This window comes from Phalacrocorax carbo, chromosome 5 (assembly GCF_963921805.1).
Source record: "Phalacrocorax carbo chromosome 5, bPhaCar2.1, whole genome shotgun sequence".
In the NCBI taxonomy this organism is placed as follows: Eukaryota; Metazoa; Chordata; class Aves; order Suliformes; family Phalacrocoracidae; genus Phalacrocorax; species Phalacrocorax carbo.
The window spans coordinates 53,203,950-53,231,476 of NC_087517.1; the positions used below are offsets into that span (position 1 = coordinate 53,203,950).

The 27,527-nt window shown below is 42.2% G+C and overlaps 1 protein-coding gene across 8 annotated transcripts in view; it reads left to right on the forward strand.

Annotated features, from left to right (window-relative positions):
* The window catches only part of BRSK2 (BR serine/threonine kinase 2), a 333,778-nt gene extending 308,252 nt beyond the window's left edge, over positions 1-25,526 (forward strand). For 4 of the 8 annotated variants that reach the window (XM_064452485.1, XM_064452484.1, XM_064452487.1 and 1 more), the window contains 5 exons: positions 1,589-1,712; positions 3,670-3,850; positions 4,522-4,611; positions 12,889-12,936; positions 24,710-25,484. In XM_064452485.1, coding sequence (XP_064308555.1) covers positions 1,589-1,712; positions 3,670-3,850; positions 4,522-4,611; positions 12,889-12,936; positions 24,710-24,885 — 619 coding nt within the window. In that variant the 3' untranslated portion in view covers positions 24,886-25,484. Of the gene's footprint in view, positions 1-1,588; positions 1,713-3,669; positions 3,851-4,521; positions 4,612-12,888; positions 12,937-24,661 lie in introns of all 8 variants that reach the window. The other 4 variants (XM_064452488.1, XM_064452490.1, XM_064452492.1 and 1 more) reach the window with 3 other exon arrangements.
* The last annotated feature ends 2,001 nt before the right edge of the window (positions 25,527-27,527 follow it).

Genomic DNA, 27,527 nt, shown 5'->3' on the forward strand with positions numbered 1-27,527 from the left:
AGCTGAGCTGTCTTCCAGTTGTGGTCTTTCTACTGTGTGCATTAAACAGGCAGTGAGATGACAGTTGTTTGATTCACGGAGAACTCTGGAATGGGGAATGAGTGCAAATTGCTGGATGCTGCTGAGGTCAAGTTTTGTCCTTCATCCTGAAGGTCTAGACTTCAAATTAGTTTCCTAGTTTGCTCCTCCCTCTCCCAGTCTCTGCCCTTCCTCATTCTGTTTCAGTCTGAGTCTTTGCTATGGAAAGTGAATCTACTAATAACTCTCTCCAGCTGTTTAGTGCTTTGCTGGAAAGCTGATACATAGTAATCCTTTTTGCAGATGGCTCTTCTTGTCTGGAGACGTTGCCTTCTTCCACTGAGTGGTGAATGTCCACCAAAACAAGTGAAAGCCTATTGCTTGCCATACGGCAAACTGGACTTGTCATGGCATTATAAAGTATCCTGTGGAGGAAAAAAACTGCAGTCTCTTAGTGGCAGGGCTTTTAATTTCTGACATTTTCATGCTAAATTCTTCCCTACTAGAATATGGCTGATTTCAGTGGAATTTTCTCTGGGTTTAGGTTGGTCCAGCAATTCTCTGGCCTGTATGTCATGCCTGACATCATCTTCTCTCCCCTCAATACCACACCTGTCAGAGTGCTACCTTCAAGTTCTGGGTCATATCCCCCAATAACATTCATGTCCCTCATTTTTCCTTTAGCCTGTTTAACTTAAAAGAGAATGTCAACAAAGAGCATTAAGATGGTGAAACAATAAGCAAAATCAAACATTTGCTGATATGATCAGTGTGAAAAACAGAGCAATTTCATTTTTTGATGAAAACACCATCTGATGCTGAAAGGAACTATGAAGTTGGACTGCTGTCAGTGGAAAGCCTGAACCGTGTTTTGCAAGGTGTTGATATCTTCTCTCTTCATACTAAAAATTCATTCCTTTGTAGGATGGCCAGAGTTCACTCATACAGACACCCTGAATGGGACTAATGAATGGGACAGTCTTTGTCCTGGCCCTCTGCGTAGGAGTGGATTTCACTCACTGATGGTTTGGAGGTCCAGCAAAATCTACAGCTTGCTTTAAAAGGCAGGCTCCTGTGATTGTACTGTAAGCCCAACAGGACACCTTCAGAAAAGGAACTCTCCAAGTCCTAGAATACCAAAGGGGTTGAAATTGGGTGGGAAGGAACTTAGATCCCTGTGTTACCAGAATCTGCATATTGTCATAGAAATCAAGAGACCCCTGGAGACAAACCAGAAATGTGCCCCTGGCTTATATGCATTTTATATATCCAGTATTAATTGGTATACTGGGTCAGTCAAAAGAGTTAAGATTGCTCCTGATTTTTCATTGTTGGTCACGCATCCTGCCAGACTAACACTGTGTGGTCTGTCATTTTAACAGTTTTCACTAAGTGAAATGTTGTTCTGGATGTTCTCTAACACTGTTTTCCACTTACTATTAGTGATAGTATCATACCTGGAGTGTTATCAAAACTTTCTAGTGTGTGTTTTTAATACTTTTTCTAGCTGGAGGTATGTAAGAAATAGTGCTCAATATTCTGAACCATATCTTTCTTTTAATCACATCAGGCTTGCCAAAAAATCCTGGTTCGGTAACTTCATCAACCTAGAGAAAGAAGAACAGATTTTTGTGGTCATTAAGGACAAACCACTAAGCTCCATTAAGGCTGATATTGTCCATGCTTTCCTCTCGGTAAGTCACCCCAGCTGCCTCTTAGAGGCATTGCTTACTGGTCAGTTCCAGGACTCCTCGTGCCATATGTTACTGAGCAGGGTCTCTGCTCCTTCAAATGCATCCTCCGTGGATTTAATTTATGTGGCCTGTTGATTCAGGCTTCCCCTGGACTCTGTCTGAATATTTAACTGTAGATAATGCTCTCTAAGATGAGAAAAGATTTCAGCCTTCTTGGCAGGGGCTCCAGGTTGCCAGTGCTTGGAATATCACTGCAGTTACAGCACACTGCTGGTGCAGTATCAAGACAGTGATTTGCTGCTTTGTCAAACTAACCTTACAGTCACCATCTGGGCATCAGATTGGGTGTCCCTCTGCTGGTTATGCCCTTCACTGCTTTAGTCAGACAAAAGTCCTGTCTCACATCTGCATTTGTTACTCTAAATCTCTTCTTCAATGCTATACGGCAGAAAGAAGGGTGACTTCCTCTGGTGACTGGAGTATCAGTTGTTGCAGAAGCGGTTTATTTACAATTTAGGAAAGCAGAGGGAAATTGTAATTTTTTCCTATAGAAAGTCCTTATTCTCAATATCTAGAAGTACCAATGAAGAAAAAGTCGGCACAGTGAAGTTGGTTTGAGAGATTTTTCAATTCATGGTAGTTGACAACATAATTAGACTTTTTTCAATAGAATTAAGAGAAGGAGACTTAATTTCTTATATTGTTTGTTGAATTGATGTTGTTTTCCATAAAACGCTGCACTCCTTTTTAGTCTCTATGATGCTGCAATGGATTTCTTCCAAAAATCCAGCCATAATCCTTTTAACTGTACATACAAGGAGCAAGTACATTATAGTAGCATGCATCAGACACTGGTATCCATCTCAGATTGGTTTGAAGCGGCCATGTTACTATATCAGTTTCATGCATTTAGCTGTGTTTGTGGGTTTATATTGTAGCATAGTGTGCACTGCTGTCTATATTGGTGACCCTGTGCATACCCCACATGTGTGGGCTGAGGTGTGATGTAGTGATTTGTGTGCAAACCCTATGAACTGTCTCTAACAGCCAACTTCAAACTTAAATTCATTGTCACAGCCTGCTAAGTCCTTACGGTCAGCTTCTCAAAGAACCTATCTTCATTTTTCCTCCTAAATTAGAGGCCAGATTTCTAAGTGATTTCTAAATCTGGTCCTTTATGAAGCAATAAATAGAATGTGAGTATGTTAAATTTTGGCAGGAGCTGTGAATGCTTGAAATGTAACTGCTTGAAAGTTAGGCAGTTATGAAATTCTACTAAAGGTCTGAAGGTACAGCTATTGGATGGTACCAGAAAGCTTCTCAAAGTTATTTTACATATTGATAGGAGTTGCAGTTTGGGTAAGTTATTTTCAGGCATGCTTTCCCTGTGGATATCCCAGGCACTCGTCTAAGTGTCTGCTCCATGTCCTGATGTCTATTTGATATCATAGAATCACCAAACAACTGAGGTTGGAAAGGCGTTCAGGAGCTCTGCTGCTCACAACAGGATCAGCTATGAGATCAGACCAGGCGACTCACGTGGTTTTTTTATATACAACTTATATCCCACTGACTTTTCTGCCCCTTCCCTTAATATCAGTTTTCACTCAGCAAAAAGCGTTTCTCAAAACTAGAAGATGATTAGAAAAAGAAAGACTGAGTGTATGAAGTTGTGCAATATGTGTAAATTTATAAGCATGCTGGCTATTCCACCAATATTCAACCATTAAATTTAGGTCAGTCCTGTTAGGAGCGGTGCATTCTTCTGCAGTGCCAAGCAACTTACACTACACTCTTACTGATTTCACAAGAACACTCTGTATGTTACAAATTCAACTCCAGAAGCAAATCCAGCAAATCTTATCCACTCTGGAAACATGTATTTTCTAAACAGAATTTTGCAGTTTTGTTCCCTTTGTGCTCTGGTATACTATCTCCTTCTACCAACCTGTTTCAGATTCCAAGCCTCAGTCACAGTGTCATCTCACAGACAAGTTTCCGTGCAGAATATAAGTCCACAGGAGGTCCTGCTGTCTTCCAGAAGCCAGTGAAGTTCCAGGTGGACATAACATACACAGAAGGCGGAGAGGCGCAGAAGGAGAACGGGATCTATTCTGTCACTTTCACACTCTTATCAGGTAACCATGGCAAAGCTGTAAAATGGGTGCAAGTTGGCTTTGTCCTTGCTGATATAGAGGCCTGCAAAGAGAGCTCTGCCAGGGGAAAGAATGTAACTCAGGGGAAAATTCAGATGGCGGCAAGGTGGACATCGGGAACAAAAATGGTGTTGGTAGTGGTGGAAAAGCTGGGAGGGAAAGAGATCCCCAAAGAGGTGAAGTTGCCACCACAATTACTGCTAAAATGGCTGCTCTGTGCATCATATTTGAAGTATCTCCCTGCACTGTCTCCTTGTTTCATTCAAAGGTCTCAGTGTCTCAGCTGGACACTGTGAGGCCACTGGTTTCTTCCTTCTGACAGAAGCATGTGATCACCCTTTTCTTCTGGGTGGCCGCATGCCCCCCCACAGGGGTTAAAACCAACAACCAACCTTTTCTGTCTTTACAGAAGGAGCCCAGAAGCCATCCTTCCCCCTGTAAAGTCCAGCACACCACAGTCCCTATTAACATGGGGACTGCATAACAGTTCCTCAAAGCCGTGCCTTTGGCTGAAGGACAGATACACTGTCAGTACACTCTTGGGGACAAGACTGAAGGGAAAGTGCTTTTCATCCTTCCCCTCCAGCCTGGGTGGTATGAGGATTTGTCTCCGGCTCCTCTCACAACCATTTGTGCCTCTTCTCTCCTCACAGGTCCAAGCCGTCGTTTTAAGAGGGTAGTAGAAACCATTCAGGCACAGTTGTTAAGCACACATGACCAGCCTTCAGTGCAGCAGTTATCAGGTAAGTAGTTTCTACTGTTCAGCACCTTGCTTCAGCAGGGACAGGAAGTTGAAGAGCCTCTCAGTACCAGGAGGCTGACAGAGGCCATCCCTCTGATTACAGCAAGAAACGAGCTCCATTCAGACAGCGCAGTAACTCCCCCCACCCACCCTACCCCTCCCTCACTCATTCCCACCCCAGTGCTCCCAGAGCATTCCCCAGTTGAACAGCTTCTGCCCTCCTCCAGCCCAAAGAGCCATTTGCCCACTTCTCCATCAAAAGCTTCATCATCAGTAGATATTCCAGATTTCCGCTACTCCAAAATCTCCCAGAATAGGGACATGCTGTAGAAGATACCTGATTTTCAAACCCTTCGGGCATGCTTTAGAAACATCCAACTTCAGAGGGTCCCAGAACAAAGTTGAGAGCTGCTTTTAATTTAGCCATTAACAGAAGCATTTTCAGATGGTCAGAAGGTGGCTAATAGTTTCCAGTATTGTGGTCAAATTCTTGGCTCAATATTGTGGTAGCACAACTCATATACTAAGGTTCTGCAGAAGCTATATTTTATCTATCTTTAAAGTAGATTTCAATTCCTCATGGTGGTAAAGAAAGCCTTACATGTGTGACCCTGTGCAGTGACATGAATCTGAATCTGCAGGCAGCCTGAACTGATAATACAGAAACTGGCCTCACACCATTATGTAGCAAATGTTGACCCTGAACACCAGGGGTGACACACACACAAAAAAATTTATCAGTTTTAACCCTTCTATCCTTTAAAAGTACAAAACAAAGGAAGAAGTTGAAAATTGAAAACTTAAGGAAGCTTAGCTATTGGGAGTGCTTCAAAGAAGGAAAAATGGGAAGAAGCAGAAAGAATGTACAGATACAGGGAAGAAATGGGAGCAAGGCAGAGAGCAGAAGCTGCAGGAAGAGGACAAAGAGGCAGGAGGAGTGGGAAGAATTTTCCCATTGTATGATGATGAAAAGGTAGTAACTAAATATTATACATAAAAGCCAAATTCTATGTTTGACCTTTGTGTGAACCACCTAAGACAAAAATGGAGGAATGAAGTCAGCATTGCATCTTTCAATTAAATCCCAGATGCCCTTGGCTCATTGCACATACATAGTTCTGGTCTAACAGCATGGCTTTAACAGCTGAAGATAAAATAACTCCATCTAGAAGGGTCTGTGCTCACTACATGACAAAGAAGTATGCTTAGGTCAGGAAATACTGTTTTCCACTTTGCTTTTGCGCTCCAGCAATGCCTGACCTTCTGCACACTGGATTGCAAGGGTGCCCAGCACATGGGTTATTCTGTTAGGAAACAGAAAAGGTGAGGATACTGGAACTAGGGTGGATTCAGATTTTTGCTGTCTGGACTTTTGAAATCAAATCAAACTCAGGGAAGCAGCCAGAATTTTCTGCCAGCCCTTCCTCTTGGGAAATGCTGGGGCCAAGTGGGAGTGAGGGGAATTAGATAAAAAAACATACTTTGAGTCTAGTTCATATTACCCCTGGTGCATGAACAAAGTTCAAGTACTCCTTGTTTCTTGGGGAAAGGAGTGTACCCTTGCTTTCTGGTGAGGAAAAAAACTGTTAAAAATCTAAATAACATGGTAGTCTCTCTTAACATCTTCACCCTAGTATGTGCTAGCTACTGAGGCTCTCTAGAAAGACTTGGATGTGAAGCAGGATGTCTTCCTGAAGCAGGAATAAAACCCATTCATCTGACTGAGGCTCAGGGAGATGTTTAGGGCAAACTGTGCTGTGAGAAATGTATCTGACTTACAGTTTTGCTCTGGTTCTGGAATAGAGGAATCATAGACACAGAATCTCTTTCTATTGCCTAAAGCTACATGAGAGCATGTCATTCAAGCAGGGAAAACTCAGCCTGATCCTTAATGCCAGAGTGGAATTGATAACTCCCCATGGAGCAAAACCAAAATGAATGGTCTCTTGAAACTTAAAAATGAGAATTCCCTTGGCCAGGAAGGTATCCAGGCAAGACAGCTTACAAGAGGTGGGGTGACAAAGCTATCCTGTGTCATATCAACTGACCTGATCAGCAATATGCAAGTCTTTTGAAAAAGAGAGAAGTAACTCAACCTGAAAACTTTAGGTTGGAGCAGAGTACAAGGAAAAGAGGAAAGTGGGGAGGAGATTGTTACCAAGAAGAGACAACCTGTACATCAAAGTAGGGAGGCCCTGTGGTTCACATCACCAACCAGTGAGAGAGTGAGGGGAAATAAAGGGATAAAGGGACAGCAAGAGTTCACATTCAGCACGATGTTTAGCTGGGTGGCTGTAGTTGGGAAGATGTGTGCAAGATCTTCCTAGAAATTGCCTTGGAATTACTCAGCCTTTCTTACTAGAAACAAGGCAAATTCTTCTCTGTTTCTCTTCTTCGCCCACATTCCCAGCCCTGAACACCTCACAGGAATTGTGATTGTTGGACTCTTATTCAGGTTCATGGTTTGAGGATACTCTGTAGGCAGTCCACTGCTGCAATACAATGAGCTCACAGTTCACTTTGACTCTCCTCCTCCATGGCTCTGAGGATACTGCTGGCTCTGACCAGCAATACTGGCCCAGCACTGGGTATTTTCCTATCTCATTGTGTGCAGACATATCCTCTGTGCAGCTGTCTCCTCTGCCCTTTAGTTCAGATGTCATTGCAGGTAGGATGATGAAAACCATCTGTGAAAGGTGCATGCAAGTAAAGTGAGAGCTGTAGAAGGGGCAGATTCAATGAACACAGTATAAAGCACAACAGCAAGACCTAATAAGCATATGGCACTGATAGTCATTCTCTCTCCTGCCCCTCTTTGATCTGTTATGCAGCATGCCAGCCCACTAAGCTGGCTTGCCTGGGTTTCAGAACGCACTTTCCTCTTTCTCATTTCCTCCAGCTCACAACAGTGTTTGTAGATGTCATGTTGCCCATGCATCTGTGTGTGTGTGTATGTGAGCCTGATATGTACCTGATTTAGGCAGATGTGTTTCTGTGTCACACCTGAGCATCTTATAATCTCCCTTTCCCCTGGATATCCCTTCATTCACTTCCATTTTTCTTTCCTAAGACTGGTTGTGCTTATTTCTTCTGACATACTCTGAATCAGGAAAATAGCTTCCCTCCCTTACCTGAATAAGTGTGTAAATGAATGAAATCTATCCCAAAACCTAATGTAATACTTCTAAAATCCACTGTCTAGTTGGCCAAATTTAGTGCAACATATCAGCCTTCTACCTTAATGTTTCAGGACATTACATCCTCTGTGGTATAACTGCTGAGACAATATCAGGTCTGCAGACTCATGACTGGCACAGAACAAGCAGCTAGGGATTGATTGTTCGTTTTTTTCTTCCCAGTGAAAGAACTAGAGGCCATCATATGAAACTAGTGGAAGCCATGTAGCAAAAAAATATTGGAAGGCATCTCTTAATGTAATGTGGAACTCCTCACTGAAGCAGGTTCTGAGTATGAGGAGGTTGCAGATGCTCATCTTCACCTGAGTACTCCTTACTCACAGGGAGGCTGGACAACTCCCTGGAAGAGAAATCTTGATGAGGATTGCTAAACAGAGAAACCATAGCAGGCTCAGCAAATCTCTGACCTGAAAGTGGTGAGAGAGTGAGGTAGTATTAGAAGAAAGTGTTCTGGATGCTTGGCATGCTGTTACACTCTTGCATATCTGTGTGTGGCTGCTGATGGAGACAGAGCACTGGATGGTTTTGGTCTTTCATCTGAAGCAGAATAGCTGTCCATATGTTCTTGTTACTGGTATCACAAAATCCATTAAGCCCAGTGAGGCCATGAAAGGACAGTCCCTTTTGGCTTAAGAGTGAGTATCACTGTCTCTGAGAGAGCTGGCCTTGTCGCTCATCCATGAATGGCTCCATCCAGGAGCCTTATACTCAGAATCTCTGCTTAGGTAATCCCCGGGCAGGACTGCCCTTTGGTGGGATAAAAGGATCTCTCTTCATGGAAGAATATATCTCAGATTCGTGCTTTTGTTTCAGCCCAGTACTCTTTCCATTAAATCATAATCTGTTTTCCTCCAATACCTTTGCACAAAAAAGTAATAGAAATAGTTGGTAAATAGGGACATGCAAAAGCCACCTGTGATCATTCACAGGGTGTCAGTTTTTATTTCCCTAATATTTTCTTGCCTCTTTGGGCTTTGATTTTAAGTGTGGGGTGCTGCATATTCTTATTTTTTCCCATTTTCCCATGTTCTGGGCAATCAGCAATACTGAAATGGCCTTTATAACTTCTTTGTAATAGGTTTTCTGTTTCTTTATTATATTTATTGGCTTCATGACAGATTTTAACCATTGCCATCTCAAAGTTCAGAGCAGCTCAGTGTCACTGCTGGAAATGCCTTTCATCAGCATAAACAAGTGTTTAGAGACCATATCCAGCTTCGAAATAGGGCAGTGCAAATTCTTGCTCACTGCATGTATCTTCTGTATATGCACCCAAGCTCTCTTATTGTGCTGGTGTATATCTCAAAAAGCAAAACATGTTCACGTGACTCAAAAAACTTTGCTAGAGTATTGATCTGTGAATTCTGGGTGTTCATCTTTATGGCTCATGAGAGCTGTAGGTTGACTAATTTGCTACAAAAATTTATTAAGAAACTTACAGTTTCCAAAGGATTTTATCATCAAGACAGAAAAGGGGAGTAAGGAGCAAATGAAGTGCTTTGCAAGGTAAACTTCCAGCCACAGACTCAAAACAGGGCTGTGCAAATGCCAGTTTGGAATTGGACCGCAAGTCAGTTTTATCTATGTGGAAAAAAGTCCAAGCTCTCCAGAGTTTTGATGGGAGAACAGTGAATTTCAAATAAGCACCCAAACGCTGGGGAATTCTAATCTAAATGATAACTGCCTTGGACCAGAGGAACTGGTGGCTCCCTTGACATCATCTCCATTAATGGAAATGTTTATTGCAGACTATGAACATCTGGCAGGAGATGCTCAGTGCTTTCTGCTATCTAGCTCTGGATTTGGAAATCTCAGAGGAGCAGCTGTTTGGGTGAGATTTCCTGGGCTGGGACAAGTCCCAGTCTCAGAGGTATCAGAAGCATCACAAACCAGGCAGCTTGATTGTGAAATTTATGTAGGATGGAAACACAGAAATTAAAGTAAAAAGAAAATCAGGAAAGAAAATTCAGCAGAACGCTAGCATTTTTTAATGGATTCAGAGCTTGTGTGGCCTTTTGAAGGAAGGCCTTACTTTAACCAAAGCATTTGCCATCTGTTCATGAACTGAACTGGATGTCGTTTATGAAAGAGTCTTGGTCAAATCCGAAGCATGAGTGACTGCCAGCACTAAATAAGGAATTGCCTTATCACCAGAAGGGTTGAGATCTGACACTGTCACTATGCTTTAATTAAAAAATTAAACAGCACACATTAAAAATGCAGTTACATGACCCATCAATGCTCTCAGACAGCTAAAAGCCTTTGGACCCTGATTTTATTCACCTCACATAACACCTGGATCCCACAGTCACTGGGTTATGGATTGTTATCCATGAGCAGAAGCTGGCTGCCAAGAATCTAAGGCTTTCTAATTAGAATGAAAATTCTATTTTAAAATTATGAAATATTTTATCATATGGAGTGTTTACTAAAGCAGATGTTACAATATGATGGAAATGAACAAAGTATTAAAGTAATTATTACAACAGGGAGGCTGAAGGCCCATTAACTCTGTTAGTCTTTCAAGCGATGCGGTATGAGCTACTGTTTCTGGTGTGCTCGTGTTTGCTGCGCCTTAGGAATGGGGGAAAAACAACCTGATCGTGTCTTGGAAAGACATTAAAAATAAAAACAAATACCTGTGCAGTTCCTGGGACTGGCCATTGCAATATAGAGAATGCCAATTATGGCTGTGCATAAAAGTTCTCTAAATTAGATCAATTAGAGGTTTTATTAATGTTCCTTTGGTATTTTTCCATGGTCTTCTATTTCAAAAGAGGGTTCGTGGTTTTTCCTATCCATCAAAACCAATTCTGTAACCTGCAAATTTATTTTTTAGGAACAAAATGGGGCACAGAACCCAAGATGTTATGCTGCCAAAAAGCCTATGTTACAATCCTTTTGTAGATCTGTCAGTTTGTATTCTAATCACACGATCAATATATGTGGACCAGATACACAATTAGCTTTAAATAAAATACTCAAAAGGGCTATGCTGACTACAAGTGACTTAGGAAAAAAGACGGTATTCTGAAGTATTAACTTAATGAGACATGATTATTTTTAATTTGTTAAAATTAACAAGGAAACAGAAATACCAATTTCAGAAGAATCTTAGTAAGCCAGCCACAATGTTTACCTACTCTGACACTATCCAAATACTACCATTTTTGTTTCCAGACTGGTAGTTACTGTGTGGCCAGTCAGTCTGGATACACTTGAGGGAAAATTTCCAGGTGTTGGAGGTGGGAGTCAGAAACAATCTTTTGGTCATATTTGAGAATTCTTTGCTCTTATGTGTTTTTTCAAAGCATAAGTTCTGCTAATGATTGGGTGAATGTTCTGAGCTGTGCCGCTATAGATCTGTATTATACAGCGTTACAACAAGGTGTAGTTGACTCAGAGGGAGCTGGACAGGAATCACTAAAAGGCACGAGACAACAAGCTTCTACAAGTTATTAAAGAAAAAAAAAATGGTACAAACTCGTGACTGTGACTTCTGGTCGTTGGCTCAGTCAGCAGCTGTAGGCACTTCTTTAAACCTGTTAGGCATCTTCAGGGAGAAGTGTATTTTGGAAGCTTAATCTGCCTTCACTCACTCAGACTAGCCAAAGAATTTCAAAGGCAGGTAAACTCCTGGCCTCTCTGACACCTCTGATACCTTGTTCCAGTTCTTGAATCCTCTCTTCTCCTTCACCTCCTTCCTTTTTCTCCTTTCTCTTTCAATCTTGTGCCTTTCTGAGAGACTTCCTGTGGGTATCATCTCCCATTGACCTCTTCCAGCCTGCTTCTAACCTTGGTGATGGAGAGTGTATAAGTGATGCTTTGATGCTTTGACCAGTATGACTGGACCAAGCACCTACCCTCTCTGCTCCATGCTTTCCTACATGATCTATGCAGCACAGGCCTGGCTGCATCAGAAAACATACATATCCATGCTCTTCCAGCATGGGTTCAGCTTACCCAAGCACATTCAGCACCCCTTTCCCCTTTTTTGAAATTACTTTTCTCAGTTTTTAAGAGAAGGAATGCTGAGAAATTATCCTTCCCTCTCTCTGCAGACTTTTCAGCCGATAAGGAGTAAGTTAGAGCTTCCTAGCAGTTGGGGATTTTCAGCATGTGTGTTCATGTTTCCAAGAAGCCTATTTCTTGAATACACAAGTGTTCATAAAGAGGACATCTGAGACTGAACTGAGTGCTCTAACTGTTACCACTTGCTCAGCAGCGAGTGCTCCACGTTGCCCAGCACTCATGGACGCAATGATTTAGATCCCAAATGCAAGGCAGTCCTGGCTGACAGCAGCAGATCTGGCTTGCCAGAAGGTTCCGCATGGAAATGCCCAGCTGGGCTGGTCCTTTCTGCTTTAAAGCTGACATGTAGAGCTCCTTCTGCTTATCGCACCTGAGTAAGAAGCACTCAGAGGCTGTGGCATTGGGAGCTATATACAAAGTAGACAGTAATGTCTTAGGGCCAGATTCTGCCACCCTTTCCAGAAGTAATTTTGTTGCCTGCAAATAGTGATGTTGAAAGCAGAGGAGCAAAAGACTACACATGAATGAGAGAGGCAGAGTTATGTTGAGAACTTGGACATTATCCTTTGGGGTCTAAAAGATGTTTTTGAGTTATGTGAGTAGCCTCCCCATTCCATGTCCAATAGCACAATGTTGTATTTTGTCCCTCTCACCAGGTTTTTGATGTACATAGGTCAGCTGGCTGGGCTTTTCCTGGCTGTTGCAGGCTAACTTGCAAAACAGCCAGGTGAAACAGTGTATTCAGGGCTTTTAGTTTGCTAATGTGGTGGCAGAATATTTCCCACATCTCATAAATACCTGTAGCTATGATCAAGAGGTGAGTGGAAGCAGCAGGACTGAAGCAGTGTCCACACTCAGTCACAGGGCCAGGTTTGTACTGGCATACAGTGGGTGGCAGAATTTGGCCTGGGTTGTGTAAAGACCAAGACGTGTATATGTTTCCTGCTTCAGGTAATAATGTGCTAAGTTACTACTTTATGCACAGAGGTATGGAAACCTTTTTTTTATGTTTTTCCCTCCCTCCCTCCTCTTTCCGTTTTATGATCCAGACACCACTAACTGTATGGAGTTGATGACTGGCAGACTTTCCAAATGTGGTAAGAACTTCCTTCCCTTCTGCCTTTTCTCCTTCCCCAGCCCCTGCTCAACAACATACTAATGCGCCGTCCTGTCCCTTCTACCTGTTCCCCTTCCCTATCCCTGCTCTCCCACGCTCTTTTCAAGACTACCCACCCCGTAACAGCCTACTATGTCTTTCATTTACCTGGTGGACACAAGCATATACCCCTTATTCTGTCCTTCCCAATCCATGCACAGATGCACAGGCTCCACCATGGCATTCCCCTTCATAGCACAAGTGTGTGGTGCTGCACCTGAGAATCCCTCCCTCACTGTAACCCAGGCCAACGATTTTCTTTTTCTTTCCTGTTTTTTTTTCCTCTTTTGTTTACTTACTGCCTTTGGTTCATGATTCTTCAGTCCCTTTTCTGCAGTGAAGCTGAATGCTGCCCTGCTAGCTGCCATCTCCCTTGGTTTCCTGCTATTTATTGAGACAGGATTGCTATGTTATTTAGTTTCCTTTTCCATCCACTCCCTTCTTCCCCAGATATCCTTGTGGTAAGACCCTTTTAAATCTTCCATAAGACACACTGCATATTATCTGTCAGGCACTTAGCTAGTGTAAATTGTCATAGTTCTAGCCTTGTCTTGGGGAAGGATGTTGTGTCTCTACCTGGAGGAGTAGTGAACATACTGGAGATTCAGAATTTTGCTAGAAGTCAGAAAAAGCCAAAAGAGTTTCCTGCAAAACTTGCAGCTCAATTTGCTTGGGGTTCCATGAATTTTCGTTAACTTGTCCCTTGCCTTCCCTCCCCTCTATGCACACATGGACTATATTCTTTCATTACTTGTGCCCCTACTGACTCCTCCAAATACAATAGTGGAAATACGCAAATACAGTAAGAGAGGTTTTTGTCTTGCTCCTTATATCTCGTGCAGAATGGTTCTGTTCTCTTTAGATTTCCATTCCAGTATCTAGGTTGAGTTCAGATGTCTCTGTGAAAGGGAACACAAGCTGTTGAGGCAGTGATCACTTAGCTAGTACTGCTCTCCAGCTGGGCCTGTAACTCCTGTGTCATCTTTTCATAAACTGAGGAAAGTTGTTCTGGGGTTGTTGTGGAGTCTGTAACAACAAAGGAAAGTTGTCATGGTGGAGATAATATTAGGTTTATGCATGTGTGACTGAGGCAGAATTTGGTGCACGTGCTGTATTTCAGATGATCTCTTCCCTTTAAGTGGCAGCTTTGCTGGTGGGAGTTTTTCCTTTACTCTGAAAGGAGCTAATTTGATTTCTTATTTGAGTTTTCTGGGTTATACCATTTCTGATCTCCTCATGAAGACTCATTTAAGTTGTAGGCAGACCTCCAGCTTCTTCTTGAAGGCATCAGACAGCAAGTCATTCTTCTCACTCAAGCCTTTGTTTCTTGCCTGGATCTGGCATTCACATCATATGAAAATATTCAAATTCTGATTCTACTGGTTGCTTGCAAGTTAATTGAGCTATGCAGGTAACCAGCTAGTACTCTGTGTTCTCTAGATAGAGAGCATTACTTCTTACTCCCAGTTCAGGCAGGCCCTCCAGCTGTCACAGCATCAGCATCAATCTGACAAGGGACAAAGAGTACAAGGTGAAGACCAGCAGGGAGACGATTTTGTGGCAGCTACAGCACAGACAGAGCACATCTATCCAGAGGAGAGAAAGGATGGGTTATAGGGGTTTAATGGAGCCACTTCCTTTAAATCATATTCCTGTTGATGTGCTCACATACAACATAAGCAGTGTTGACTGCACCATGCTGAATTCCACCCTCCTATATGAGTGAAGGGCTATTTCATGTGCAGGAGAGCTCACCCAAAATATAGACAGGGGAGTGAAAGGGAATGATGCCAGCATTTAGCCCATTATCAGCAAACTGTCCTCTATGACTTTGGGGACAGGGAATGCCCTGTGATGTTGACATACTGTTCATCTAGAAACAACAAATAGTGTAAGAAGAAATATACTATGTGGGTTTTTGACCACATCGTTGTTCCATATTCTGAAAGTGAGCACGGGGGGTAATTTTTGTAAAAGAGTTAACACTGGAGCAGGAAGAGCTAATCAGATGCTTTATGCCTGGCTCAGCCATGTGAAAGCTCTGGTGGGAATGAGGAATATCTTTTTACCCACTATAAACCATTGAATGTTGTAATTAACAGCAAGGCAAATTTATTTAGTCCTTTAAATGTTATCTCGTCTTCTGCTAGCAGTGGTCATCAATCTGAGAAGATTTTGCATATAGGCATTGGCATTGAAAAACAAGTTAATGTTGAACAGCAAGGGTATGTCAGAGCAGCTGCCAATAGCCAAATGACGTAACAGCTGCCATATCAGCCCTACCTGTGCACACTAGAAAACTGCTGCCAACTCTTAATATTTCACAACAGAAGAAAATAATTTGACTCATATGAAGTTGAAATGCATATTGGGGAGGAATATTTTATGTTTCCACTTCTTTGAGCGGGGGAATAGGCATTTCTGTTGTCAGAAAACCTAACTGGTTTCCATTAAGTCTTTCATATCTTTCATAAGATTACATTTACCTTGTAAAAATTAAAACCTTTACATTTAAAATGCAGCTGTAACCTGAAAACTGCCTATAGGAGTGATACCTTCTAACTTCCTTGTGTGTATCCAGAGCCAAATAATTTTTGTGACAAATAAACTTTACCACTTTATGTGCTGCCGTTAAGCCTTATAAAATCAACACAACTGTAAAAGATTGAACTGGATTCTGTTTCTTTTGAGTCAGGATTGAGAGAACTTTTTGCTACCATCTAATCTGATATTTATGTCTATCTCACTGACGAATAGGTTGTATAATTGACAATTAATTTCTAATAGGTTCTGCAGAGCCTTTACATTAAAAAAAAATCAAGATAATACATAAACTGGAAAGCCCTCCAGCTTCAACCACAAAGCTGGGAATCATTGCAGACTGAGCACATTGGATCTGGAGCCGTTGATATACACCACACAGAAGCCCACAGTGCCATTTCAGTAGTCCTTGTTCAGAAAAGTCTCTTTTTACAAACTTTAATGATTTTAAGTCCTTTAAATAGTGAGCTGAGAATTTCTTTGGGTGGTTGACTCAGTAGTAAAGCTGGTGTATAGCCTTTGATAGCTTGCCTTCCCAGCAATCCCCAGTTTTTTGGAGTCCTTAGGAAGTACATTTCACCAAGGTGCTGGCTGCTGGCAGAAAGCTCTGAAAACCCTACCTTATTCTTGACTTTACTGTCTGAGAAACACTAGTCTCCGCACTGTAGCTGTCTGGGGCTGAATTTTATTTCCAAGGAAGGCAATCTTTGCTTGTTGTTTTCCATCCCTCATGACTCTCAGGAAAGTCTTCAGTTACATCAGTGGCACTTCCATGGAACTGGGTGATGATAAGAGGAGGAAAAGGTTAGTATGTATAACTAGTGCAGCTCCAGCCAAATCATGCTATCGTGTTAGGCACTGCACAATCATACCTTCCTGCAAAGTCCTAGACCATAACCCTGTAACAGACCGGCCAGAAGACCTCTTGTTTATTCTTAAACATCCCATGTTCCTGCTTACAATTCAAAACTTTGATTCCTGGCACCAGAGTTAAACAAAAAGTTTTATGGATCCTTGTGTGTACCAGTGGATATCACCAAAATGACCTGATCAAAGCAGAAGCACAGCAAATCCATTTGTCTTTCATATCTTTCCAATGTATCTCACTCAAGTCTCTTGCTTCCAGTATTCAGTACATGACATAGCTTCCCATTCAGAGCCATCTGACCTTGTTCCCTCTGGCCAATCATCCCCTGTGCACACAGAGCAATTGCACTGCAGTAAAGGCTTCTCTTCATAGCTCCCTGCAATCACAGTTTGGTTCATATAGATGCAAGCCCATTTCAATAGCATCCCAAGCTACTTGAGAAATTAGGAGTCATTTTGTAGTTTAAAACTGGTGACAGTTTAAATTATTTAATTCTGAGACTGTTGGTGTTACTAGCAGCAGCAGATATCTGGATTCGGTGCTCTTGGAAGTGATGCTGATCCATATTGGCATTAATTAGAGTAATCCTGCTTCTCACAAAGTAGCTGTTTGATGGAAGAGGAGGTTGGTGATTCATAAAGCCATAACTGACAGCTGAAACACGGGTGCTGAAACCTGCAGAAAAACACATATGCTGCCTTCCCAGCTGAAGGGCTCTTCTCACCACTGTTACACTATGAGGTAGTCAGAACAATATTTTTTCTTATTAGCATTTCTGAAAAATGTGCTGGCTACTGGTCTTTCTGAGCATGGCTGGTTCTTCTGTCTGATCTGTGACCCAAATGAGAGATAAAAGGAAGAAGACCTACCTGAAAGATCACATATTCCTTCATAATGGGTCGATCACGATAAGTAAGAAAAGTCAGACTTTCCAAGGTGTTCAAGCCAGGTTTCCTAAGTTATCCTTGCCTATTCTACTGGTATCCTTTGCTGACTCCCCCCACATTGTTGTCATATCTCTTCATTCTGGTGCTGTGATGGGGAGACATTTCTTTTCCAACTCATGACTCATGTTTTTGCACTGTAGAAGAAGGTAGCAACAAAAATGGCAACTTGGCATTAAAGATGAGTCCAGATGTACTGAACTATTTGGCACGTGTCAGACCCTGTCTTGACAGCTATGGCTAGATTTTTACTGTCCAATACAAGATCTTTTCCTCTTTCTCTGAGATATTATCTAATGCAGAAAAAACCAAATATGTCTCTCTCTTAAGATCATAGAATTCATTTATGGCAGGCAGTGCTTCAGGATACTCCATGTGAATATTTACTTGCCGTACTTAGCTAAATTTGAGATGGTCTCCCAAGAAGATTAAATCATATTTTGAAGGGATTGATTCAGAGGAAATGAGGAGGCAACATTTCACCAGCATACACAGGTCATTTCTCTACTCAGGAGCAGGTCAGAGAACTTAAAACCTATAAGATCATATTTGAACATCCATCTGGCAGGAAAGACAAAATCATATTACTATATGCTGATAAATTTCTGACATTTCTATAGACAAAAACATGGGAATGAAGCAGCAGAAGTGTCTAAGAGAATGGGTAGCAGCAATACTATCATCTGCTGTGGCTTTGTTAGTGTAGGTCATCAGCTTCCCTCTCAGCACACACTTGTGCAGGCAGATCTTTGTAAAAAGACAGGCAGATACAAAGAATTCTTGGGCTGAGTCCTTTACCAGCCAATTTGCCAGAACAGCATGATTCCACAACAGAATCTGGCATCTCTCCATCCCACCACTATCCTTGTCTGCTCTTTCAGTGCCACCAGCTGTCCAAATAAAGGTATGATTACCTCTCATCTCTCCCTTTTTGAATGTTATGTGGTGGTGCTGGATTGGCCAGAGCTATTCATCAGTAGTGGGCATGTTTATCTTCTAATTAATTACTTATGCTTTAGCTCTGCAGAAGGCAGCAGCAAGGAAATATGCCTCATCTATTTGGGTCTTTGCTGCCTGTGTTCACCATTCTCTAACTCATTACGCAATAGCTACTTGCCTCAGTTACATTGTCTGTGACAGGGGAAGCTGAACTGGATCTCAGCTTTTCTGTGTGCATACAAGAGAAAATGTGCAAGACAGAGGCAGAATGGCCATCTGGATGCATCTGGCTAGTCACAAATATTGGGTCATCCTCCTGCAGAGGAGATGGGATGTTTTAGGGGAGTAGGAACAAGGATGGATTACAGACCGTTTAAATGTCAGGTTGTTTGTTGAGATCTGCCCAGGTGTGTAGCAGCTGAAAGTTCCCACCTTCTGCTGGTCACACGGACACCTGTGCTAACAGTGTGTGATAATCTGAGTAGTTCCTACCAGCAATCTGTTTCTGCAAACACTGTTTTCAGCTGGCATTTTTACTGGCAGAGTCCGAGGACCCTGGAAAATAAGCTCTGTTCTTACCTTTTGAAGTCACCTTTCCCAGTTGCTATTCAGGTGTCTGGCTAAGAAACTAGAGTTGTTCTGTGGACTGTCTGTCTCCAGGACAAGGGGCAAAGGGCACAAGTTGGAACATAGGAAGTTCCACCTCAATATGAGGAAAAACTTCTTTCCTGTGAGAGTGACAGAGCAGTGGAACAGGCTGCCCAGGGAGGCTGTGGAGTCTCCTTCCCTGGAGACATTCAAAACCCACCTGGACACGTTCCTGTCCCCCTGCTCTGGGTGTCCCTGCTCAAGTATGGGGGTTGGACAAGATGATCTCCAGAGGTCCCTTCCAACCCCTACCATTCTGTGATTTTCTAGTCCTAAACTGAAATGAAATAGAAACAACCATTTCATTAGGTAACAAACTCGGGGAAAAAATAAATGAGAAAACTTGTTCTGGTCAGTCTGTTGTGACAATTTATAAATCCAGTAAAAAACACATCTGTGTCTCTTGAAATGCTTTCCTGACCTCCTATATTTTTAGGCAAGTATCAGTCTTGGGATTTCTGCAGTTTCTTCAGCTCACTTCAAGTGGCCTAGAATGGGTTCATAGACTAGGAGGAAGTTCTGTGTGATGGCCTCCAGCAAGACATAGCAATAGCCTTTCTGTCATCATTCTCCATTCTAGATGGAAGCCTCACACATACAACCATTAAATGAGAAAAAATTATTTCTGTAGCCTTCTTCAATAGTTGGTGAGCTCGTTGAGGCATCTTTCTGATTTGTATTTGTACAATGCCTAGGCTAGGGGCTCTTTAGTCTGGAGGAAGACCCCTATATGATATTACAACTAAACAAAGAGGAATAGGCCACTTTTATCTTTCTGTCATCCCTTTCACTGCATATACTCTTGGATTGGATTCTATATTTTAAGTCTTTTTTTTGAAGGCAGAAGGGACTCTGCAACAGAAACCAAGCAAGCAGGCAAAAAATACTTAGTCTTAACAAAGATGGCTAGAACTGTCAAAGTAGTGAAATGCATTTGAAAGAGAATGGATTATCACCCATCAAGAGAGTTTTTCATTGCTTTTTGTGAAAGGAGTTTTGTTACATGATTCACTGAAACCACAGCTGCTATCGAAATACAAAGAAAGCTAGGGATGAAAAAGACAAGGGGTTACAGAGAAAGGAATGAATATAGGAAGAAAACCTCAGTAGAAGAGGTAGGTAGAAGGCAGTCAGAAAGGATGTGAAAGCAACAAGGGAAGGAATATGGAAGTCAGGTTGACAAGGGGTGTCTCTGTTTCCAGTGGAGACCTATTGTTTCCCATTCACCTTCTCCAAAAGCCTAAGCTAAATATGCAGAAACCCCAAATTTCTCAGGCTATACAGAAAGGAAAGGCAGAGGATAATCCCACAGACAGCATATTTGGTTTGTGCAACTTTGTGTTCAGCACCACAAGGATTAGTGCATTAAAAATACAAAGACTTGAGCAAGATGGTTTCACAGGAGAAGGAAGTGCCTCAGGGTTTCTTCCATTAAGTCAATGGGAGTGTTGCTATTTTCCGCAATGAAAATAGGACCGAGTCCTTAGCTGACTGTTAAAATGTTACAGAACAGCAGGCTCTAATCAGTGACTGAAACCTCCAGGTTTGTCCTGAAGCTGCTTGTTCACCACCTCCTGTTATTTTCTGTGGAGGACTCTGAGGGTCTTTGCAAGGTCAGGGCAGAGTTTTTGCAATGTCAAAGCAGGTCTTTGCAAGATGCCTCCTTTCCTGGTGTCAATTCTGGTGTCTGCAGTGAATCATCTCATTTTCTCTTTCCCCTTTTACCTGGGTACTCCACTTTCACTTTGATTCTCAAACCTGTGACACTACTGGGGCTAGGTCAATGTCAGACAGACTTGCTCAGAACAGCAGATGAAATACTGAGGACTGTGAGGATTGATACAAGCCACCTGCCCAACCTCCTTTTATATTTTTGTGTCTTGTCTCCAGCCCTGTTTCTTCCTTTTAGTGCCTGTTGTATACAAATGCATTCACAGTTTTGACTTCTCTCATATTTGGCCATGACAGTGCTGCACACAGGTGCCACAAACCAGTGCCTTCTCCATAAATATATTCCTCTAGCATCCCTTCAATACATGACCCTTTCATAAGCTTCAGTGCTTGTTTTCAAACCCATTCCCCTTCCCCATCTTGCAGCATACAGCTCCTTGGTCTAACTCAAAAATGCACATATCCATCTCCTCCTAATAGATGTAAAGCTAATGCTCTCAACCTCCCCTCCTGCCTCTGATCCTCACAGTTTCTCACCCTTGCTACCCTTCATGCCTTCTTTGCTCTGTGTTGATGAACATTTGCTCTCAAGGGAAAAGAAGACCTTAGTTACAGAAGCATGAAACACCAGGGAAGTTTTGAAGAACCAGTGAGCCAAACCTTCATCCCTGTTCAGAGGAAATGGGATGTCATCTCACTTTCTGAAATAAGAGAGGCAGCCTTTTTGAGGCCCCCAAATGGACTTACAGGTGTAAGAGCCTATAACACATTTTGCATTGAATGCTAGGAGTGGAAGATTGCTGAAAATGCTATTCTAATCCATCATCACCTGCATTCTCAAGTCTTGTTTTACTGGACATATAAGCCCAAAGGGAACTGAGAACTAAGAGGAGCAACACCACGCACCATTTTCATGCTTCCAGCATAGCTGACCCATGTCTCCAGAGAAAAATGTGAAGACTCTTTGTCTATCCAAAGACAATATCTAGACCAGCCCAAGAGTGGGCTAACAAGCTGTCATGTAGACAACATCAGTGCAGTGATTGTCTGTAATGCTTGGTGTAGGATCTGTTCTTTCTTGACTGCATGATAGGAGAGCATTATTTCCTAGTATTTAATTACAAGTCCAGATACTACAAAAGGCAAAGGAAGGAAAGGGTTAGTGAAATGTCCTATTTTATTTTTCAGTAGCTCCCTTTAAACGTCCCTAAGGATTTCTTACCTCCCATTAAAATTTTACCTGAAAATGCTGATTGTAAGGAATCCAGTAGTAATACAGGCAAAGAAAAGCAGACTGTTAAATACTTTTGCTGTAATAAATCTCCAAGCACTTGAAAGCCAGTAGGGCATGGGGAGGAGAACAGGTGGATGAAACAGGGGCTGCATATTTTAATAGGATGATTACAAATCCTGTGTCAGGACTCAGCAAGTACAAGATATATAATTTTAAAAATGTTTTATTGCTTCATTCTTGCAAGTTGTACTTTTGTCTACTGTTCCTGTCTACGTGAAAACAAAAAACTTCCCCGATTCCTGCAGAGCCCTGCTTACTCTGCCCTCTTCTTTCCCTCTAAGCTTGTTGAATAAACTGCTCAGCTGAATAACTAGAGATATTCCCCTCTCCTTTCCTCCCAGCCTAGCAGTCTTTCCCTCTCCAGCATTTTTTTCAGTGCTCTTTTTCATTCTCTCTGCTGACTCCATTTGCTTATGAAGATGAGGGGTCCAAAGCCACATAAGAACCACATCTACCCACATTCCTGCATTCAAGGCTGAGTGTTTACTTTTTTCTTTCTTTTCACTGAAAAAGAGTATGCACCTAAAATAAGTAGAACTGAGCCTGAGCATATAGAAATGAGTCTGAGCAAAGCATGCACCCACAAACCTAAAGCAGTTTTAGGGAGGCTTAGTCATAGATGTGGAACGGATATCCCCCTTCTAAAGCATTTGCATGCATGTGGAAGCAAGCAGGTGGAGCTCACAGAGGTCTGACCCTGAAACGACTGAGAGTTTGAGAGCCCTTCTCTTCCTGGAAACTGAGATATGTGCTTTGCCTGGCTGTTTGGTTGGGCCCATCTCTAAGGCTCCAGTCAGTTAGGTGAATGATGCCCTTCCAGAAACTAACAGCCATTTGCTTGTGGCATTTGTGTAACTGAATGCACAGACAGAACCAGGGCCAGCAGTAAGTTAACCACAAAGCAGCAAGTAGAGGAAGACAAGGAATGAATTAGATTAATAAGATTGAGATCCTTCACTGTATATTCCAGCCATTTGATTTTTCTCAATGCCTGTTAGCATGCAGAGGAAAGCGGCAACTACCTGGTTAGCATGGGGCAGGAAAAAAAAGAGTAATACATTCAGTTTTGCAGGGTAGAAATACTGTGTATTTCCTCTTTCTTTGTATAAGAGCAGTTGATGTCTGTCTAGCATTTTCCATTAGAGAATAAGAAAGCACTCAACAAGCTCTTCAGACAAGTTACTGTGCACAGAAAGTACTTGCCTGTTGTAGTAACTGGTTTGCTTATGTTTATAATGAAAGTGAAGGGAAATACGATATTATCAAGCCACCAGTGTCCACCAACTGTGGATAAATGGCAATCTCTGCTACGAAGAAACCCCTTTGCTCCCAACTGAACATTCCCATCTCGTGGATGAAAGGTTCCACTCTTCACAGCATTGGATGGCAGATACAAGAAGCCCGTTTCCTTCTGGGAGCTGGAGAATGAAATTACTTAGGTGGGATATAAATTATTTGAATTTCTTAGAACAGTGGAGCTAACAGTCCCAATATTGAGAAATGCATCATGGGGTTTTAATGATCACAAACAGGCATCATCTCCACGGTGTATGTTAGATAAAAAACACCTTCAGTATCCACGTTCAGAGAATTTAGTGTGACCCCCTCCTATGTCTGATCAGGATTAATCTCCCAATCCAAGAAAATTAAAAGGGCCTACAAATGCCCCAAAAAGGCTACCCTCCAGTAGTTGCTGGTCCCTTTCCCTCATTAGCACCCCCAAGCCTTTCCTCAGGTATGGCCTTCTACACATCCTCTGACACAGGACTAGATTAACAGCATACAGCCCTGCTGCCTGGAGGTCCAAATGGCATGCAAGATTGTATTCATATGCACAGTGCCCAACCCATGTTAATACTGCAGTCTGCTCTAACGAGGTACCCATTCTACTAGCATGCAACCCTCTCTGGCTCCTGACTCCACTGGAGTGAATGTCAGTGTCATGGAGGCTGTGCTGTAGAGAGAACATAAATTCAGGACAATGAGGAATTGACCCCGATAGGCCCCAGAAATAGTTAGATGCATAACAGCCTGCTCCCACAATGCATTCAGCATCTTCATTTCCAGGTCTGTGTTGTAAGAAGGATCTGAAGGTGCTTAGAAGCTTGCAAGTACAAGCCACAAACCACACACGCAGATGGCAATACTCATGTCGGCCATAGCTCATTTTTCAAATGCTGTTTACCTTGGAGCACTCAGGTGTTTCAGGCTTACTGACTAAAAGGTGAGCAAGGAGGTACTCAGAAAGAAACAAAATGCAAGCAAAGAAAGCCTAATGCCTGGTGTAGCCAGAGAGCTTAGTAAGGCTGCAAAGCGTCAATTGGCAACCACATAAAAATAACCCATGTTTGTTACAGCAGCAGTAAGATGGGGTTTGCCTGTATCCGGCATTACATTCACTGAACTATTTCAGCCACATGGTACTGTGTCCTCCTGCTAGGTGGGACAGCAACGCTCCCCCACTCAGGAGAAACCTAGGACCTTCCCCCTAGATGCTTTTTGCTCCCAGCCTCTTTACTTCTGTAGGTGTGCCATCCTAAACACTCTTCCTCTTCCTGCTCATTGTCTTCATCCCCCACACACCCCCACGCACGTGGCTCTGGATCTCCTCATCATGTTCTTCTCGTTAAAAACCCCATTGTTCATTTGTTTGTTTGTTCTCTCTCTTTCTCTCCTCTTTCTCTCTTTCCCTCTCGTTTTTTTTTTTCTCTTTCTTTCTTTCTTTCTTTCTTTTTTTGTCTCCTCTGTTTTGTGTACCCAGGCAGCCCATTGAGTAACTTCTTTGACGTAATTAAACAACTTTTTTCAGACGAGAAGAACGGGCAGGTGAGCCACCCCCCCGGCACGCCAACCAAGCATAGCGCAAACAGCAAGCGGAGCGATTCCGGTTCTAATGACTATGGGTCTAGAGGAGACAATAAGTACCCTGCTGGCAAAGACAAGGCAAAGATGGTCTCATCAGTCGGCCTACAAGACCAACCTTAAATAAACACATAAAAAATTAAATCACTTAGGAAAAAAAAAAGGCAAGAAAGAATGAAAGAATATTCCTTAGCAAGCTAGCCTCTAAACTAGAAGGATGTATATACCTTGCCACAACAGTACAAAACTGTCTATAGACAAATTTTGTATGAAGGAATGACTGTGTATATATATACATATATATATTTATATATGATATATAATATATATCTCAGAAACAAACACAAAAACAAACAAATGAAAGGATGAAAAGAAAGAAAAGAAAAGGTAGCACAGATGACAAACCCAGTTCACCAGATCTTGGGTTGTGATTTTTTGGATTGGTTTTTTTCCTCCCTTTTTTTTGAATGTTTTGCTTTTTTCCTCCTTCCTGATTTTTTTTTTTATTATTATTATTTTTTTGTTTGTTTTCTTTTGTTTCTTGTTCTGTTCATGCTCTCTCTGTGTTTCTGACGACACCACTTGTTTCCGCTCTGCTACCAGGAATTATCCCGAAAAGTTAACATGTCAGCCACGGCTTCACCTTCTGTGCTCTGCGGACACTTGTTGACGGAAGGCAACCGATGTAGACTGTCCAAGGACCAGTCCTGTTTGAGGTTCCCAGCCTCCCCTCTCCCTTCAGGAAGTGGGCTTCTCCCCCACTTCCCCCCACACACCTCCCCAGTGCACGCCTGGTTTTTTTTTTTTCTCCCCCCTCTCTTTTTCTTTTTTGGTGCTCCACAAGAGAGATCTGCTCAGTTACAGGATTGCAGAGTCTGGGCTGAAAGGAGGTTGCAAATTGTTGGAGTGAAACCTCTCCCCTTGGCAACTTCTGTCCGCGCAGGTGAACTCAGCCCGGAGCGGGAGGGTGTGGGGAAGGAGATGGGTGTAGCGGGAGCGCAGTGTTTCATGAACCCAGAGCATATTCTCATCAGAAACCAGCCAGGAGCAACTCAAAACTAAGCGTTGAACCAAGACAATATTGGGGAGCTTCATCACGGGATTTTCTTAACCTTCTTTTTCTCCCCACCACCTTTTCCTTTTCTTTTGCCCCTTTTACATATACATGTATATATGTGTGTATATTTCTATATAAATATACATACATACATACATATATATACAAAATAATTGGTTTTTTTCTACTGTATCATTTTGCTTTTTGACCTGCTGGAAGGGGAAAGGAGTAAACTTAGGAGGGAGAGGGGGTTCAATGAATAAACACATACAAACAAAACATTAAAACTTAGGGAAAAGGCAACTTCTGGTAGCAAAGAAGAGAGACAAGACTCTGCCAAGGACTGTCTCTCCTGCCACCAGGCACAGTTGCCACTGCTGCTGCTGCTGCTCCTCCTTCGACACCTTCCTCCTCACCTGTCAACTCCCTGCCACTGTGCCACCGCGCTGGGACCTTCTTCGACCAGCTGGATCCTCCACCACACCCTGCATTTAGAGGCAATTGTTGTGTTGCTAGTGCTGCGTTGATATCAGTATTATTATTTCTTTAAGTTACCAGTTTCATTTGTTGGCTTGGGTGATTTTTTCCTAAAAAAAAAAAAAAAGAAAAAAAAAGATGATGAGGAAGAAGAAAAGAGACTTATCTTGGGTTTTATTTCCTCTGTGTGTGTGTGTGCAAATCTCACTGGCACTTAGTTCATCAGAGCAAGACAAGGTGGAGTCAGGGCAATGGGAGACTTAATCACGAAGCTACTGTAAACTTTAAAAATTACTGCAAGATATTTTTATAAAGTTTTTGTTTTGTTTTGTTTTTGAAGGGGAGGAGGGTGGGACTGGGTGGATGGGGACCTTTTTTTGTGTTTCAGTTATTAGGTCTTGGTTATTTATATATACATATATATATATTTAAAAAAATAAGCTGTTAGATATATCTTCTGTTTAATAACTGTGTAGAGGCAACATGGATTCTTATTTATTTTGGCGCGGAGGGGGAAAAAAGACACAGAAACTCCATAAGTGTTCATCCTGTGACTTTGAGAAAGAAGAATCGCCGCCTTTTTTCCTCCTCCTCAAGACTTATGTGACCAAGTGTAACTTATTCTGGCCCAAGCTCAAAGGTTAAACAAACAAAAAGAAACAAACGTGGTTTTACGCGTGGAAGACAAAACACAGTGAGAAGTACTTCTTGACTGAGATTTTAAGAATGTAGGCTTAGCATTAGTGTTCAGCTCTTTTATGACCTTCGATTGCTGCTCGTTGGGTTCCTATGGGTGTATGTTGTATCGCAAGATTTTTTTTTAATGATAATGTTGGATGAGTTCTTTTTTGTTGTTGTTGTCGTTGTTGGTTTTTTTAATCATTTTTCCCCTTCTTGGACCAGTTTTACTTGTACATAGGTTTGAAGATTAAAAAGGATTTTTAAAGACACAACTGGGGCAAAGATCTTTGACTTGTGCCCCGTTTCCCCGTTCCCCCAAATGGGAGGGATTGTTTTGTTTTGTTTTGTTTTATTTATTTATTTATTTTCCCTATTCTTAAACTTTTCTCTCTCGTATTGCTGTGTGCATGTCAGACACCAGGGGGTGATGGCTGGGGAGGGGGGGAGGCAAGGGTGCAGGAGAGGGGGGCAGTTTTAATTGCATGACATTGCTGTAAATTAGTCTCTTTTGCTTTCGTTGTCTTTCCTGCCTCCACCCTCTCTCTACTTC